Genomic DNA, 17,329 nt, shown 5'->3' with positions numbered 1-17,329 from the left:
TTAAAGAAGCATGCCCTTGGCTTCTCTGACCCTCTCCAGAAATATTCTGATCTGTTGTCAGTAGATATTGGAGCTTCCCCGAAAACAGACTTCATAGCAGTTCATTCAACTTTTATATCTGAAAGAGCTGGTAAATCTCGCCCCCTGGCGGATACATGACACCGCTGCAGCTTGTCAAATCACCTGACCTGTTTTTTCCTGCAGTATGCCAACATACCTGTGGTCCGCCTGCCTGAGAACATCGTCCTGCGTCCTATCGGAATGATGTGAGTAAAAGAGATGATTCATGATGAATATCATTGGTGGAGCCTCCTGCTGTGTGTTCTCTAACACGAGTGCTTGTCTGTTTATCTGCTCAGAAATGGAGAGCTGATGTATGAAACTCTTCCTGCTGCTTTTCTGAACACTTTCATCTCAGAGTAAGTTTGCTCTGGATGCTTTCAGTCAAAATGTTCTTTTCTCCACAGTGACTGGTTGTCATATATTATTTATCTTTCGTCCCAATTTACCAACATATGAGCTCTCACACTGGTTTCTTTTCTGCTCAGAAAGAGTCAAAACGACAGCAAGTACATCAGGAAGCCACCAAACGCTTTTATGCTCTTTTTGAAGGAGCAGCGGCCAAAAATCCTAGCAGCAAACACTTTTAAAGACAGTGTGACTACGAACAAGGTGGCAGGAGAGATGGTAACTTTTGTTCTTTTCTTCACAGCAAATGCTTGTATTTATTCATTTTTAAAATGTTATAACATGAATGCAGTGAGGGAGTTCCACAGCAGAAGCATATCATACTGTGGATATTCATTTTATCTGTTGAGTGTTGTGCTCATTTATGGACCTGTGTTTGTGTTTGACACTGTAATGTCTTCTGTCCACAGTGGAGGTCACTTACAAAAGAACAACAGTCCAAATATTATCACCAGGCTCAGGTAGAAAAACGTCTCCACAAGCAGGGAAACCCGGAATGGTCCTGCAAGAACAACTATGTACGTCCACTCTGCTCTCATGCGGTCACATGGCTTCACTCAAGCTCACTAACCCTCACAGCAAAGATAATTTAACTCTCGGAGAGTCGAATGTGTTTGTTTTTAGGGCAAGAGGAGGAATAGACATACGTTGGGATCTCTCTCCAGAACAGAAGGTATGTCATGGACCGTGTGTTAATATAACAAGATAACATGTGACAATACCGGATCACACTCATATTCATCACATCATGTGTTCCAGATACACTCTCAGGAAATGTATTTGTCATGGTCTTTTTAAATTATCAAACAGTCTAATCAGAATTAACACAGATGGAGTGAATTAAATGTGATTCCTTTCAATGATAAACCAGCATGAGCTGTACTCTCTGAATTATAAAGATCAGGCAAAGCCCAGAAAGTTATCCCATCACCTCTGCACAGGGAGGCCCCAAAGCTCCGTGAAGGTTCCCTTCTCTTTGCAATTGAAATCTCTTTCCATGGTCCAGCTACCTGCTCACATGGCTTCGAGTATCACTGCTTTGGAGATGATACTCAACAAAGGATTTCGCAATTTACCGAGATTGATCTGTACCATGATATTAAAAGAATAAAATATGGACATCGTATACTCCAACTCAGACTTATTTTGCACTTCTGTAGCTGGTCTACTGTCACTGTCCCTTAAGTAGATTTCATACGAAGTGTCTTCATCAGGGTTTGCTGTTGTACCGATACTTGTATGTTAGCTTCTCTTTGGTAGATAAAAACATTTAAAACAATTAAAGTATTAGTGTTTAAATTGTGTTTAATGCAGAACAACATGTAGGCTTGAAAATCTCCAAACACTGATTGTGCTTTTGTGTTGTAGCGTTTGGATCTGAACACTCAAAGCCGGGAAAGAGATCGCGCGTGACACCTCTACGGACTGAGCATCCTCCCTGTCAGTCAGATTTGATGCAACCTCATCAAGCAGAGACTCCAGTGAACGTGCTGCCTGTGCTTCACAGGAGTAACCTGCCTCAGGTCTGCTCCGCCTGCCCTGCTGCACCAAGTCAGTTCTGTACCAACTCAGAGGTTGTAAGAGGACAGGTGTAATAACCACAGAGACCCACCCCCACTGCAGTTGCCCTAATTTTTGCTTGTACAGTGAACACTAATAAAATAATTTAGTAAAAATACCCAAACCTTGTTTGTAATGTGACAAAATAATGTTGTATGACCCAATAGTTCTGTCAGAACCCTGTTACAGTTTGTTTCTAGGGCATTTTGTCAGCAGCCTGTCAGCACCCTGTTGAACCTCGATGGCTCAGTTAGCTCTTGGATAGTAAACACTTGAGTGCAGGTGCTTTATCTCTCTCACCCTCAAAAGAGTGGCAGTGCCACTCATGTGGCCATCATGTGACCAGTGTCAGAGGTCACATGATTTTACTGTAAAAAGGTGTGTCACCTATATGAGAGAGACACATTTCTCTGAGTCTCTACAGGTAAGTGACATTGTTGAGTTGTTCTCTACTTTGATCAGAGACACAACAGCTAGGAATTCAGAGTGGGAGCAGGTCTGCTTGGCCTCACAGAGACTGGAACCAGTTTAAACCCACACTGTTGTTCCTGAAATCTGTCAAACAACAGGTGTGTTCACCCAGCATAGACATAAAGAAGAAAATGCATCTGAAGGTAAGTAAAAGTCACTGACAGTGTGGATATGCTGATTTCAGAGCAGATCACTGACCGTTGTCATGATTTTTCTTTATCTCTTCACTCACAGAATCATCCAGATTGTGAAAACATAACAGTCAGATTCACAAACATTTTTCCCAAAATGGACTTCTTGGGAAACCTTTGCTCATCTCATTTACTGCGAAATCTGTCTCAACAATCAGCTTCATTCATCCAACTCTGTGACAACAGTAAAACCAGAATGAGTGAGATCGTAGACCGGCTTCAGGACATCGCTACTAAGGTGGAAAGTACTAAAAAGGAGACACAAATTTACCTCCTCATTCTCTGTGTAGTAATTGTAGCAGCTGGGACTGTACTAGCAAGTTTACCCGTCTCTCCCCCTGAGGATTTGTATTTGGCTCTCTATGGATTACTTGCGCTTCTTGGAGGTGTCCCTGCTGTGTATTTCGTCATGAAACAGAAAATAGCAGAACATGAAAATATTCAACAAATGAACCTTTCTAACAGGAGAGTTCAGGTTAATCATTACACCGCTTCAGGATACATTGGAGAGTATAAAGAGTCCATGTGGGAGTCTTCGCCAAGTATCAGTCGGAGCTGAGGCCTTAAAATTCATCAGACTGGAAATCAGACTACTAGAGTTGTTCTTCATCACTGCAAAGCTCCCGAAATCTATAACTGAACACTTCGTTAGGGCGGAGGTTGAGGAGCACAAGAGGGCTGCTGATGAGTTTAGAAAGATAAAAACTGACCTACAAACATTTTACTCACCACAGAAATGAAATCTGACCTGATTCAAGTTGATTAACAATTATGTTTAAAGCTCACACATTTTCCAGAAACATAAAAAATATAGAACTTAACAAACACGTATGCATTTCAAATAGCTATATGAGAAAAAAAAAGCAATCAACACAAACACTCGATTAAAAAGCTGATCTTCTGGGTCTGCTTCCTTTCAGTTCTGTAATGTACAGCTGCTGCTCTCATTTGCTTTGTTCTGTACCAGGTTTGAGATAAAATGACTGAACTCTGAGTCACCAAACCTGAGAAAATATCTCCCGGGCAGCTGAGGGTGTGGTGAAGCAAGGCCAGAAGCAGTGAGGCTCATATACAAAACTATATACAGTATGCAGAGCCTCATAATACAGTAATACAATACAGCAGAGCCCCCGGTGAGTGTGGAACTAACTCCCAGATAACTGCGGGTCTGCTGTTAGCCTTATGTGTGAATGACCGTCAGATGTACCTTCATTTAAAATCTGATGATGAAATTAGTCCAGTTCAGCTGTTATTCTGATAGTTGGTTCCTCTGAAAATGGTCAGGTACAAGGACTGGACTGAAAATGTGTATCTGGGATATTATAGAATATCTGGGAATGATATTCAATCATATTTGGGACTCTGTATCATATCTGTGAATATCTGGTATATCTAATCCTACCTGGGGCATTGTGTCAAGTCTTTGCTGGATTTCCTCTTTCTTAAGGACATCACTTTCAAATACTGTTCATCTGCTGTAGATAGTTTTTAGGCCCGACACTTCTTCTTTTGTCCTCCACTTGTCCAGTTTCATGTTTTAAGGACATACTGCACACCATGCTGAGATATGCCAAGTTTTCAGCTAATAGCTCTTCGGGAATCACCTTGTTGCTGCAGAAATCCTATTTTCTGTCTGTAAAACTGTGTTATCTTTGGTGTTTTTCATAGATGCAACTAAAGAAAACAAAAATCCTATTTTCTGTCTTAAAATGGCTTATTTGCTAAGTTGTCTGTTATGTGTCGACACAACACTGGTTCATCCCTTGAGTTAGGAGCCTTTTTTCTGCTTGAATGATTCATAGGTCAGAGTTAGGTGGCTTAACAAAAACAAAAACACATTCCTCTGAAAATCATCAGGGATCAGGTACAAGAACTGGACTAAATATTAGGGAAAAAGCAGTGAAAAACTTTAAAAGATTACAAGAATGCTCTAAAGAAATAAGGACCGGATCAAGACTCTGGATCAGGATGGAATCAAGCAGATATCTTGATTAATTTAATCTGGACAATATCTAGACAATAAATTTTACTGGTCAGATAACATGACACAAGAAGGTGCAGAGCCGGCTCTATTTCCTGAGACTGGAGTTCAACATCTGCAGCAAACTCCTGATATTTAACCAGTCTGTGATAGCCAGTGTCCTCTTAATGCTGATGAGGCAACACTAGGAACAGGGATGTTGAATGACTGGTGAGGAAAGCTGGCTCTGCTGTTGGCATTGAGCTGAGGTCACTGACATCAGTGGCAGAAAAGAGGACCCTGAACAGGCTGCTATCAGCATTGGACAATGACCTGCACCCCCTGCACAGCACATTTTCCAAACACAGGAGCATGTTCAGAGGCAGACTCCTGTCTCTGACATGCTCAGCAGACAGGCTGAGGAGGTACTTTATCCAGCCGTTAACGCCACACACAGGGGGGAGAGTGAGTTAGACTGCCGACGCCTGGAATGTCTTCTTTACTGCTGACATCAACCCCATGCACACACTTTGTATTTTAACTCTTGGACTGTATTGTCTTAAGACTGTGTTACCTTAATTTGATCTTTTAATTCAACTTATTTTTTCCAGTTTCTAATTATTTGTTTTGGCTTTTGTTTGTACAGCAGTTCCCTTTCTACATTGTTATGTTGTGTTGCTTATTCTTATTCTGTAGTCTATCTATTTATTTAGCCTTTTTACATTCTGTATCAGAATTTCATTGATAATATTCCTCCACTGTCACTTGCACTACAGCATCGTGCACTTTCCTTGTTACCTCAGTATCAATCTGCACCACTTTCACTATGCAAACTACCTGGAATTTATAAGCAACATGTGACAGGTTTCTAGAAGTGTCTTCTTGAAGTGTGTATGTTACGTAAGCTATTTGATGCCTGCCTGTCTGTTTGTCCGTCCGTCCGTACATTCAACAATCATCTGTCACTGGTTTGAAGGCTTTTAGCTGAACAGTTTTAGAGGTACCAAAGCCTTAATTTGAGATTTCTTAAGCTTGACTGTTTCATCATTAACTACGGTTTTTAACTCTAAAAATGAATAATGAATTAACAAACAATGTATAAAATATTTTCTTTTTGCATTTAAAGAATCTCTCTTGAATCCGGGGCAGAATATGACTCCTCTACTGGCTCTCTGTGGTGTTTAATTGATTCTGGTCATCATGAAATTCAAAGAAGAGAAGGTAAATCTTTGCTGAGGCTTCATGACCAGCCAACAGGAAGTACTGTATAATCTCTCCTTTTTTTAATCACCATCACACCTCCGGCTGAAACGGCTCAGCTGCGGGCAACAAAAAGTGACAAAGTGATCAGCTTCTATCAACCTGCAATCAATCAAACAGCTCTGTTACAGGAAGACGTGTTTTCAGTCACATTGATAAAGAACAATCTGTTTTCAGGTCACATGAGGTGCTGCAGACAGGAACAAAGTCCTTATCAGACAACATAAACCTGCTCTTTCCCCTGCTAGACCTCTGCGTTTATCCCTGAACAAATATTTACATGATAAACCTGCCAAAAACCAACAGGTTAAACTGGGTTTCACATCATCCGCTGGGTCACTAGAGGCTAAAATAAGCTGCTCTCTATCAACCTCCTTACATAATCTGAGATTCTGCTGCAAACTGCTGTGAGAGACAGAATATGTCTGCCTGTCATGTAGGTCAATAACAGTTAACATTATGCTGAATCATCATAGGCTGAATCTTTTGTGTTTGGTGATGTTTTTAAAGGTATGTCATGAACAGGACTCATTCAGGACATGTTGAACAATGTGGGGAAGGTGGCACAAATGTGCTAACCTGACATGTCAGATGGTTTGTTTCACATAATCTAAGAAGTCATCTATCCTAAACTTTTAAAAGGTTACTCATGGTGAATGAAGCAAAACAACACTGAATCAGTCAGCGAACAGAAACCACCATCAGCTGCCTGTAGATACCAGTACACAAAGCCAATTGATCAGGAGTTTTGTGTTTCAGCCATAAACTGACTCACGATTCCGTAATAATTCTGGCACTTTCCAAGGTTGCTAATGAGGTTCTTTTCTGCAAACTGCTGCTCTCATTCAGCGCGCTGGTGGAGATTCTTACGTCATTTCCTTTCTTTTATTTCTGAAAACTGTGAGCTTTGATCTCATCTTATGGAGCTTTTGACTTTGCCAGAAAACACAACAACTTCCCAGATCAAAATGACCAAACAGATCGTTTGTTGATACTCTTAAATACAAACCATGGTGGTGTCCTAAAATATCTTTTGATTACAATTACAGGTTGTTAATGGTTTCATTAATGATTGACCATTGGAGTCAACTGGAGTCACTAGAGACAGCTGCTATGTGTAGAAACAGCAGGGAACAAACGAGTGGTAGTTTCACACTACCAAACATTCAGTGATGGAATATTTAACAGGATACTAAAGGTCAATAAAAGGAATCACAGCATATTGTAAAAATGCCTCTGCGGTGGATTTACTGATGAATACCAAATCATTAGATCAAATTTCCATTTAGTCTTTCAGCACATGCTTTTATCCAAAGTAACTTCTCAGTGAACAACAGTCCAGTCAGAAAACCTGGTGTCTACGTTTAGAACGGACCGGTCCAGAAGTCCACAGGCAGTGTGAGTTAGGTGTGTTAAGGTGTCAGAGGTGTTAGAAGAGAGGGAGTCTTCCGAGAGCGACGCCCCTGCTCTGATAGCATCTGATAGCTGGTTCCACCATCACGGAACCATCAGTAAACGGTTTGAACTGAGACTGCCTTGTCTGTAAGGATGGCAGACGCTCCGCCTGGTTCTGGATCATCTGTAGGGGTTTCTGTACCAGGAGGTGGTGGCAGACAGAGTCAGTTAAAACCTGATTTACTGATCTTAGAAAGAGACATGACCCGAGAGACGGACGCATCATGGTCAGAAACAAACCACCGTACCACTTATGGCCACTAGGTGCTGCTCCAAAGCATTCGTGGCTTCTAATAAAAAAAACATCAGTTTATGTGAGCAAATAATCAATTACATATTTTCTCGTGCTCCTTTTTGTTGCCACTGTGTTCTGGACCATTCCCTGTGCATGTTGGAAGATCTGCAATAGGAGCAGTGCAGTGGTAAAGGAGAGATAACCATGGTCTGTAGATTATTAATACTAAGTTTAAAGTACAACAGTCAGTGTTTGTTTTGTCGTGTCAGCTGAACAGACCTCAAAATAACTCAAAATATGCTCAAATCATGTAAAAGAAAATCAGTAAAAATATTTCAGGTGCTAGAAGCCTGTAGTTAAACCTGAGGGAGTATTCAAACTGTTGGCAGGTAAACACATCCATCACTGCACCCATTTAACCCAGTGAATATTAGAATAAACCATACAAACAGCCTGAAGTCTGTCAGACTAAAACATCCTCATGATGCTACAAATGCTCAATAAGATGCGTCCAGATGTGCCCCCCCTTCATTCAGGTGTGTTCAAGTGAGCGGTATGTGGTGTCAGATGAGTCTCACATACATGACATTGTTCATTAAAACGTTCAAAAGCAGCTGTCAATTATGTAGATGGATTCTATTTCAAGTTTATCTGACACCGGTGTCAATGTCAACCTGTTTCACAACCTCCATCCCATTGACTTCCTGTATGAAACATTTAAAACAACTTGAAAGACATGTTACATAATGTGAGCTTTCAGCCATCTTGTTATGATTTTGGTTTCTGTCACATTAGTTACTGATCAGCCAGTCGCTTGTATCTGTGTTCAGATGTGTGCCAGTTGCACTGTGATCTGTGCAACCTGTTCCAGATTGTGGCTGCTGTTGACATAGTTTGGGCTGTTTCCAGCTCTGTTACAGGGCACTGTCTCCAGGGGAGGAGCTCATCTCACCTACACCTCAATCCTCAGGGCCTCCAGTCCCTGAAGTGGGACACAGCTGCTGTATGGATTCTGCCTATCAGCTGATCATCAAACCACAGTGACTTCATGACAGTCAATAACATGCTGACCTCAGTGGCCAACATTCACCAAGTCCACCCTTAGAAAGATCAATAATGACAACATATGACCTTATTTCCAAAAGATTTGGGACGTTGTGTTATTGGATATAAAAACAGACTGTAATGATTTACAAATCAGAAGACAACATTTAATTCACATAAGATCACAAAAATAATATCAAATGTTGAAAATAAGACTTGAATCTTGAATTGAAGCTGCTGGATCTTTGGGAGAGGAATGTTGAACACTCTTGTCTGGTATAGGATTTTAGCTGCTCAGTAGTCCTGGGTCTTCTTTGTTGTATTTTAAATGTTTTCAGGTAATGAAAGGTCTGGACTGCAGGCAGGTCAGTCCAGCACCTGGACTCTTCTACTACGAAGTTATGCTGTTGGAAGTTCTGCCACAAGTCTCTTGCCCTGGACCAGGCTTTGCTTTGCGGTAAGACTTATTGCATCACTTCCTGTACCTTGTGTGTGTACTGTGGAATTTCTTGCTCCTCCTGGACTACTAATAATCACCTTATTTATCCCTATTATTTACACATTTTGTATAGTTAACTCTATCACATACTTGTAATAATCTAATACTCACTCTTACAGATCTTTATTTTTCACTTTTTAGTGGTGTGTCGGGTTCTCTATCTTAGCATGGCTACCAGTTCTCTTCCTCCATCTCCTGCTTTCACCTGCTCCGTGTGTCAGATGTTTAGTTACTCCTCTGCCTCCTTTAGTGATAATAGTACATGTAACAAATGTAGTCTTTTTGTAGTTTTGGAGGCGAGGTTATCTGAATTGGAAGCTCGGCTCTGCACTGTTGAAAACCACCAGATAGCGAGCCAGGCCCCTTTAGCCAGAGCGGAGCCACCTAGTGGAGCTAGCTCCATTAGTCGTCCCCTAGCAGAACCTGAGCAGCTGGGACCCCAGAGTGGCTGGGTAACTGGCAGGCAGATGAGTCATAGTCCTAAAGTCAAGCCCGTGGTTCACCATCAACCTGTCCACGTTTCAAATAGATTTTCCCCACTCAGCGACACAACCGCTGAGAACAAAATCCTGGTAATTGGCAGCTCTATAGTCAGAAACGTGGCATTAGCGACACCAGCAACCATAGTCAAATGTAATCCAGGGGCCAGAGCGGGCAACATGAAGTCCAATTTAAAACTGCTGGCTTGTGGCGACACTTATGAATTAGAGTGCACACACAGATAACGTTCTATTTTTAGTCTCCATGACAACGGTTGTTGTCATGAAAACTGAAATGTATGTTCTGTCAGTTACTGTCAGTTTTAATAGTTTTCTTTTACGTGGAGTAAGGAGAATAATAAATAGCAGAGACCTACCGAAATGTCATTTCCTTTTCTTCAAACTCTTTTTCTTCAAACTTCAAATATGTCGGTAAAGGCAACCTCGTCTTTCACCGCTGTGACAGCACCTGTTTTTGCAGCTACGGTTAAGCTACTGGACTTTTGGCAGCATGACCCAGAGCCATGGTTCCAGCATGTTGAGGCTCAGTTTCATCTGCGCTGCAAAACCATTGACGACACAAAGTATTTTTATATCGTCGCAGCTTTGGATTTGGCCACCACATGCAGGTTAATGGGACTGCTCCGGCACCCGCCTCAAGCCGACAAGTATGCAGCACTGAAGAAGGAGTTGCTGCAACTGTATCAACTCTCAGATATGGAGCGGGCCGATCGTCTGCTGTCTCTGACTGGTTTGGGGGACAGCAGACCTTCTGAACTGATGGAGAATATGTTGGCACTGCTTGGCTCTTGTGATACTTCAGTCCTTTTCACCCACCTGTTCCTACGCCAGCTTCCACCTCCTGTACGCACAGTCTTGTCCAACTCTCCCCTGATCCACACTAAAGATTACAGGGGTTTGACCTAAGAAGCGAGGGAGAACAGAGGGAGGCCAGAGTTTTCTCACCTGTGGCGGCGCACCACTGCCTTCCTCAATCATACATTCCCAAGGACCTTATGTTGGCCAAATATGTATTTATCCGCCATGATGCACACCATTCTCCCTTGTAGTCACCTTATGACGTACTGGAAGCGGGGCCTAAGTATTTTCTGATTGAGATAGGGACTGGTCAGGGCCGAGTTTCGGTGGATCATTTGAAACCCGCTCACATGCTCCAGGATGACGCAGTTGAGCTGGCTCACCCAGCCCGCCGCGGCCGCCCTCCCAACCCTATCCCTGATGTTGGGCTTTTACCCTTACCTGTTCCTCCCTCACCTCCAAGGTCTATTAGGCATAGTCGTAGGGGTAGGGAAGTTAGATTGCCTAACAGGTATACTTGAGGTTTTACAATGTACATTTTTTGTTATTTGTTTGTTTTTCTGCTGGTGTATGCATGTTTTGGCTTGGGATGTTATTTTATGTGTTCTGGGGGGGAGCTGTGTGGCAACACTTATGAATTAGAACACACACACACGCAAACAACTTTCTATTTCTAGTCTCCATGACAACGGTTGTTGTCATGAAAACTGAAATGTATGTTGTGTCAGTTATTGTCAGTTTTAATAGTTTTATTTTACGTGGAGTAAGGAGAATAATAAATAGCAGAGACTTACTGAAACGTCGTCTCTTTTTCTTCAAACTCCACAGGCTAAGGATAAGCGGAAATACAGTAAAATTGTTATTCACGTCGGCGGTAATGACACCCGGTTACGCCAATTTGAGGTCACTAAAATTAATCTTGCATCGGTGTGTAGTTTTACCAAAACAATATCAGACTCTGTACTTTTATCTGGATCCCTGCCAAATCTGACCAGTGATGACATGTTTAGTCACATGTCCTCCTTCATTCGCTGGTTGCCTAGATGGTGTCCAGCAAACAACGTGGGCTACATAGATAACTGACAATCTTTCTGGAGAAAACCTAGTCTGATGAGGAGACACGATATCCATCCCACTTTGGATAGAGCGGCTCTCATTTATAGAAATATGGACGAATTTATTAGTCATTCAAAAACATGACAACCCAGGGTTGAGACTAGGATGCAAAGTTGTAGTCTTAAACACTTCTCTGCGGCTTCCCACCTGATGCTACCCCCCAATCAAAAAACACAAAAGGAGAAAATCCTCTTGTGCAAAAAAAATCAAAACAAAAACTTCCATCCATCCATCCATTATCTACCGCTTCTCCAGGGGTCGGGTCGCAGGGGGAGAAGCTTGAGCAGAGAAACCCAGATAAAAACTTTAACTGAACAAAAACATCAAACTATTAAATGTGGTTTGCTGAATATTAGATCTCTCCTTCCAAAGTCTCTGTCGATGAATGACTTGATTTGTGATCATCATTTTGATATATTTTGTCTTACAGAAACTTGGCTGCAGCAGGAGGATCATGTTAGCATTAATGAATCAACTCCCTCTGTCTATTTAAATGTTCACATTCCTCGAACCACAGGCAGAGGAGGAGGAGTGGCAGCTATCTTCAGATCAGGGTTACTAATCAGTCCGAGACCCAAGACTAGCTTTAGCTCTTTTGAATCTCTGATTCTCAGTTTTTCTCACTCAAAGTGGAAATCACAAAAACCTCTTCTACTTGTTATTGTGTATCATCCACCTGGTCCTTATTCTGCGTTTCTGTCTGAATTCTCAGAGTTTTTATAACAGTTAGTGCTGAGTACAGATAAAGTATCATCATTGTAGTGGGTGACTTTTATATGTTGAAAATGACAGCCTAAATATTAACTTTAATTCTATATTAGATTTTCTCAAAGTGTTCACAGACCTACTCACTGTCTTAATCATACCCTTGACCTTGTGCTGACTTATGGCACTGAGAATGAACAGTTAACAGTGTTCCCTCAAAACCCTTCTTGTCTGACCATTTTTTGATAACTTTTGAATTTACATTAATTGACTGTACAGCTTCTGATAAGAATTTTACATATAGAAGGTGTCTATCAGGTGCGTGTAAAACCTAATTAGGTAATTAGGTGAGAGAATGCTGTAACCAGTTTTAAAGAGTTAATTTCATCATCCTTTTCTTCACTGCCATGTGCACATATGACAGAGGACGGCTACCTAAATTTTATTCCAGCAATACTTGACTCTCTTGTTGACAGCACTATAGTTTAAATACGTACAACACTGGACAATGTTGCCCCTCTTAAAAGGAAGGTAATCAGTCAGAAGAGTTGGCTCCTTGGTATAATTCACAGCTGCATGCTTTAAAGCAGACTGCAAGAAAGCTGGAGAGACAGTGGCGTTCCTCTAATTTAGAAGAGTCTCAATTAGTCTGGAAAGATAGTTTAATAACGTATAAGAAAGCCCTTCGTAAAGCTCAAACTGCTTATTATTCATTATTGATAGAAGAGAATAAGAATAATCCCAGGTTCCTTTTCAGTACTGTAGCCAGGCTGACAAAGAGTCTGAGCTCTGTTGAGCCATGTATTCCTTTAACTCTCAGCAGTGATGATTTAATGAGATTCTTTATCAATAAAATTGTTTCTATCAGAAAGAAGATTAATGGAATCCTTCTCACTATTGTCACTGATGTATCATCAAGTGCAGCAGCTCTAGAAGTATCCTTAGAACCTGATTTGTATTTAGACGGCTTCTGTCCAGTTGATCTTTCTGAGCTAACAACAGCAATAGTCTCGTCTAAACCATCAACTTGTATTTTTCACCTAATCCCAACTAAACTGTTCAAGGAGGTTTTCCCCTTAATTGTCACTTCCATATTGGACTTGATCAATCGGTCTTTGTTGGTCTTTGTTTGTACTTAAGACTTACTTAAGGTTGCTGTAATTAAACCTTTACTTAAAAAAAACTACTCTTGATTCAGAAGTGTTGGCTAATTAACTACATATATCCAGTCTCCCTTTTTTGTCTAAAGTTCTTGAAAAAATAGTTGCAGCTCAACTTGGTGATCATTTATATAGAAATAATCTGTTTGAAGAGTTTCAGTAAGAATTCCGAGTGCATCATAGCACAGAAACAGCACTGGTGAAAGTTACCAATGATCTCCTCTCAGCATCTGATAGCGACTTGTGCCTGTGCTTGTCCTGTTGGATCTCAGTGCTGCATTTGATACAGTTGATCACAACATTCTGTTAAAGAGACTTGAGCATGTTCTTGGGATTAAAGGAACTGCATTAGGCTGGTTTAAGTCATATTTATCTGATAGATTCCAGTTTGTTCTTGTAAATGAAGAATATTCCTCACACACCAGAGTAAGTCACGGAGTTCCTCAGGGTTCTGTGCTTGGACCTAATTATTTTTACTTTATACATGCTTCCATTAGGTAAAATTATTAGACCCAGAGTTTTTAAAAGTAGAATGGGAGACAGAGCGTTCAGTTATCAGGCCCTCTCTTGTGGAATAAGCTGCCAGTAAATGTCTGGGAATCAGACACCCTTTCCACTTTTAAGATTAGGCTTAAAACTTTCCTTTTTGATAAAGCTTATAGTTCGGGATTGCTCAGGTGATCCTGAAATATCCCATAGTTAAGCTGCTATAGGCTTAGACTGCTGGGGCATCTGTCACAACTTCCCTCACTTTGCTCTCTTTTCCCCCTGTTTAATTTCTCAAATGATATTATATACATGTGACATTATTGTGGTCATTAACTTGTATTTCCCTGTTCCAACACATATCCTTTGAATGGTGTTATGGTGTTTTTCCCTCCTCTTTTCAGTCTTCTCAAACCCCAGCTGGTCAGGGCGGATGGCCAGCCTTCCTGAGTCTGGTTCTGTCAGAGGTTTCTTCCTGTTAAAAGAGAGTCGTTCCTTTCCACAGTCGCCTCAGGCATGCTTATGATGGGAGATTGGGCTGAAGAGAAGTTTCGATGCAATCTTTTTCCTTGGCTTGGATATTGTTTTTTAATTGACTGTATATGAATTCATTGGATTTCATTGGATTATGATTACAATGAATTGAACTCCAATTGGCTTGAATTGGACGATATTATTTAAGTGCATTGAGATGACATTTGTTGTAATTTGGCGCTATATAAATAAAACTATATTGAATTTAATTGAATTTTGTCCTGCTGAAATATGCAAGGCCTTCCCTGAAGAAGGCGTCATCTGGATGGGAGCAGATGTTGCTCTAAACCCTGTTTATACCTTTCAGCATTGAAGGAAAGATTGGAAGGGAAATCTGGGATGGATCATCCCAGACTGGACCATTTCCCAGGAAATATGTTGAGTTTAAACTGTCTGATGTCGGGAATAAAACCAAAGAAAATGCAGAAATCTAATCTTTTCTCTTTCTTTTTTTAAATTGACATTTTCCATTCCATCTCAACTTTTTGGGGGGTTGTACTTTGTCTGCTCAACCAACTCATTACCTACTGCAGCATAGACCAACATCTTGTTGTATTAGTATCTCAGTATTACTGGTTTCAGAGTCACTTTCAGTTAAGTGCTCGTTTTTTGTCATAGATAACGTTATTTTGTCTCTTACAGTATGGAGTCTGTGTTTTTAATTACTGTCTGATTTTTATCTTTTAATTTACTTTTATTAAGAAAAAACAACCAGAACAATTAAATGTTGAACAGTGCTGTAATATTCTGTACAAATTCTGACTTCTTGTCACATTATTTAAAATCTCTTAACTTTGACAAACCACATTAACTTCCAAGAATTCCCTGTGAGTTACACTTGGTTATAGAGAAGCAGACTACAATCACACTCCAGGAATTGTAAGGTGAAGTGAGTATTTATAGCAGCTGCTGTCTGTCAGTTCAACCTCTCTACTCTCACGTTACAAATTCCTTTCACTTCTGTTTCAAACACCTCAGTGGAAAATATGCTCGGGAATCAATTCAAGAAAATAAAAAATTAGAGGGAATTCCTATTTACAAAGAAACATTTCAATGCCATTCAGAGGTTTGTGTTTAAAAGTCAAGTGTTTTAAATAATGTTTAATAATCTGCAAATCTTTGTAAAATAAATCACAAGTGTCTGATGAAGCCGTATGTTGACAGACTCATTCTTACAGTAGGTAAAAATCCTACAGAAAGTGTTCCAGTGGGGACAAAGTTCAACTCTAAATCAGAAAAAAAAGTTGGGATGGAATGGAAAACATAAATTTAAAAAAAGAAAGAATAAAACGAGATTCCTGCATTTCCTTTGGTTTTATTTCCTGTCAGACGGTCTGAACTCAACATATTTCATGTTCTGTCTCATCAGCTCCATTTCCTCTAGTAATAAACATCCAATTTTACATTTTAGGCCAGCAACACATTACAAAAAAGTTGCACAGTAAATCTTTTCCCACTTTGTAATATTTCGTTCTCCCAACACTTAAAGACGTTCTGACATTGAGGATACTAAGTGATGAAGAGTTTCATGTGTTATTTTGTCTCATTCTTCCTGCAAACACGTCTTAAGGTGTGCAACAGTACGGTGGTTGTTTCAAAGTTATCCATCAAAGACCTGGAATACTGATTGGTCTGACCACAATAAAGTTTCCACTGTGTGATGGTCCATCCCAGATGCCTCCGAGCCCAGAGAAGTGGACGCCGCCTCTGGACGAGGTTAACATAAGGCTTCTTTTGTGCACAGTAAAGTTTGTGAATTGAACTGTATTGTAGTGCCTGACAAAGGTTTCCCACAGTAATCCCTTGTCCATGTGGTTCTATCAGCTATTGATGAATGACGGTTCTTGATGCAGCGCCGGCTGAGGGATCAGAGATCACGGGTGTCCAGCTTAGGCTTGTTCCCTTGTCCTTTATACACTGAAATTTCTCCAGATTCCTTCAATGCTGTAATGATATTCTGCACTGTAGAGGGAGAAATGTGCAAATCCCTTCCAATTTTTCTTTAAGGAACATTGTTTTTAAACACATTTGTGGACAAACTGGAGATCCTGTGAACATCTTTGCTCCTCAAAGAATGAATTAAATGGCTTTAGGTTTTTACTCAGGAATCCAGTGGTGCTGCTTTGCAGCCTTGTTGGAGTCCCCTTCATGTTTGTGTTGAGTTATTGATGGTTGGATGGTCTGGCTTGTCTGGCTGCAGCTGGTCACTGACATGGTTCCTATTTACAAAGCTATTCTTGGTCTACTTCCTTCTTATCTAGAACCCTTCAAACCCTGGAAAGTTAGTGTCGTTGCTACCAGGACAGATTCCTGACCGTTCCCTTAGCTCAGGCTCAACTGGGAAAAGGAATGTTTTGGATGCTGCAACTGAAGCAGCTGCAGATCTCACTGAGTCTTCAGGAGCCGTGTCACAAATGTAAAAAAATCAAGCTGTTTCTTTTGATTTAGAAGCAGAACCATTGAGACTGATTTCACAGTGATTTTATTAAGTTGGATTGCACCCTAACTGTGTGTTGGCTACATGAGCTCACCTTCATCAGGAGCCTGTTAATGTATTTGATTACTTCTCCCCATTTTTTATACTTGTGAACCTTTACAACATGGGGGAGTAACATTAGAAGACATAAAAACATCAGATAACTGAACAGGCTCCAATGTGATGTCTTTAATAAGAAAATTAAGCAGACAAACAGCAGAAACTTCCACCTCATGAGTTTATTTATATGAACTGTGAGAAGTCATCAGCTGACAGACTGACTGTTGGCAGAGTTTCTCATTTTCACTTGTTTTTTAACTTAAGTCAGAAAGGTTTGATGCTCAAGTGCGTTTCTGGTCCTTTGAAACTGAAGCTTTAATTTTTTATTTCTGAGCTTTTGCTGCCTTTAGT

General features: G+C 40.6%; 1 protein-coding gene across 1 annotated transcript; it reads left to right on the top strand.

Annotated features, from left to right (window-relative positions):
• The first annotated feature begins 223 nt into the window (after positions 1-223).
• LOC140277412 (transcription factor 7-like 1-B) lies at positions 224-2,078 on the top strand. Its single transcript, XM_072372415.1, has 6 exons — positions 224-266; positions 360-419; positions 549-687; positions 879-986; positions 1,093-1,141; positions 1,837-2,078. Exons 1-6 carry the CDS (start codon positions 262-264, stop codon positions 2,061-2,063), a joined length of 588 nt encoding a protein of 195 aa, XP_072228516.1. The 5' UTR covers positions 224-261; the 3' UTR covers positions 2,064-2,078.
• The last annotated feature ends 15,251 nt before the right edge of the window (positions 2,079-17,329 follow it).

This window comes from Leuresthes tenuis, unplaced genomic scaffold, assembly GCF_036924035.1.
Source record: "Leuresthes tenuis unplaced genomic scaffold, fLeuTen1.0.hap1 SCAF_19, whole genome shotgun sequence".
In the NCBI taxonomy this organism is placed as follows: Eukaryota; Metazoa; Chordata; class Actinopteri; order Atheriniformes; family Atherinopsidae; genus Leuresthes; species Leuresthes tenuis.
The sequence above is the reverse complement of the archived record's forward strand: the minus strand, read 5'-3'. Positions and strand labels throughout refer to the sequence as shown.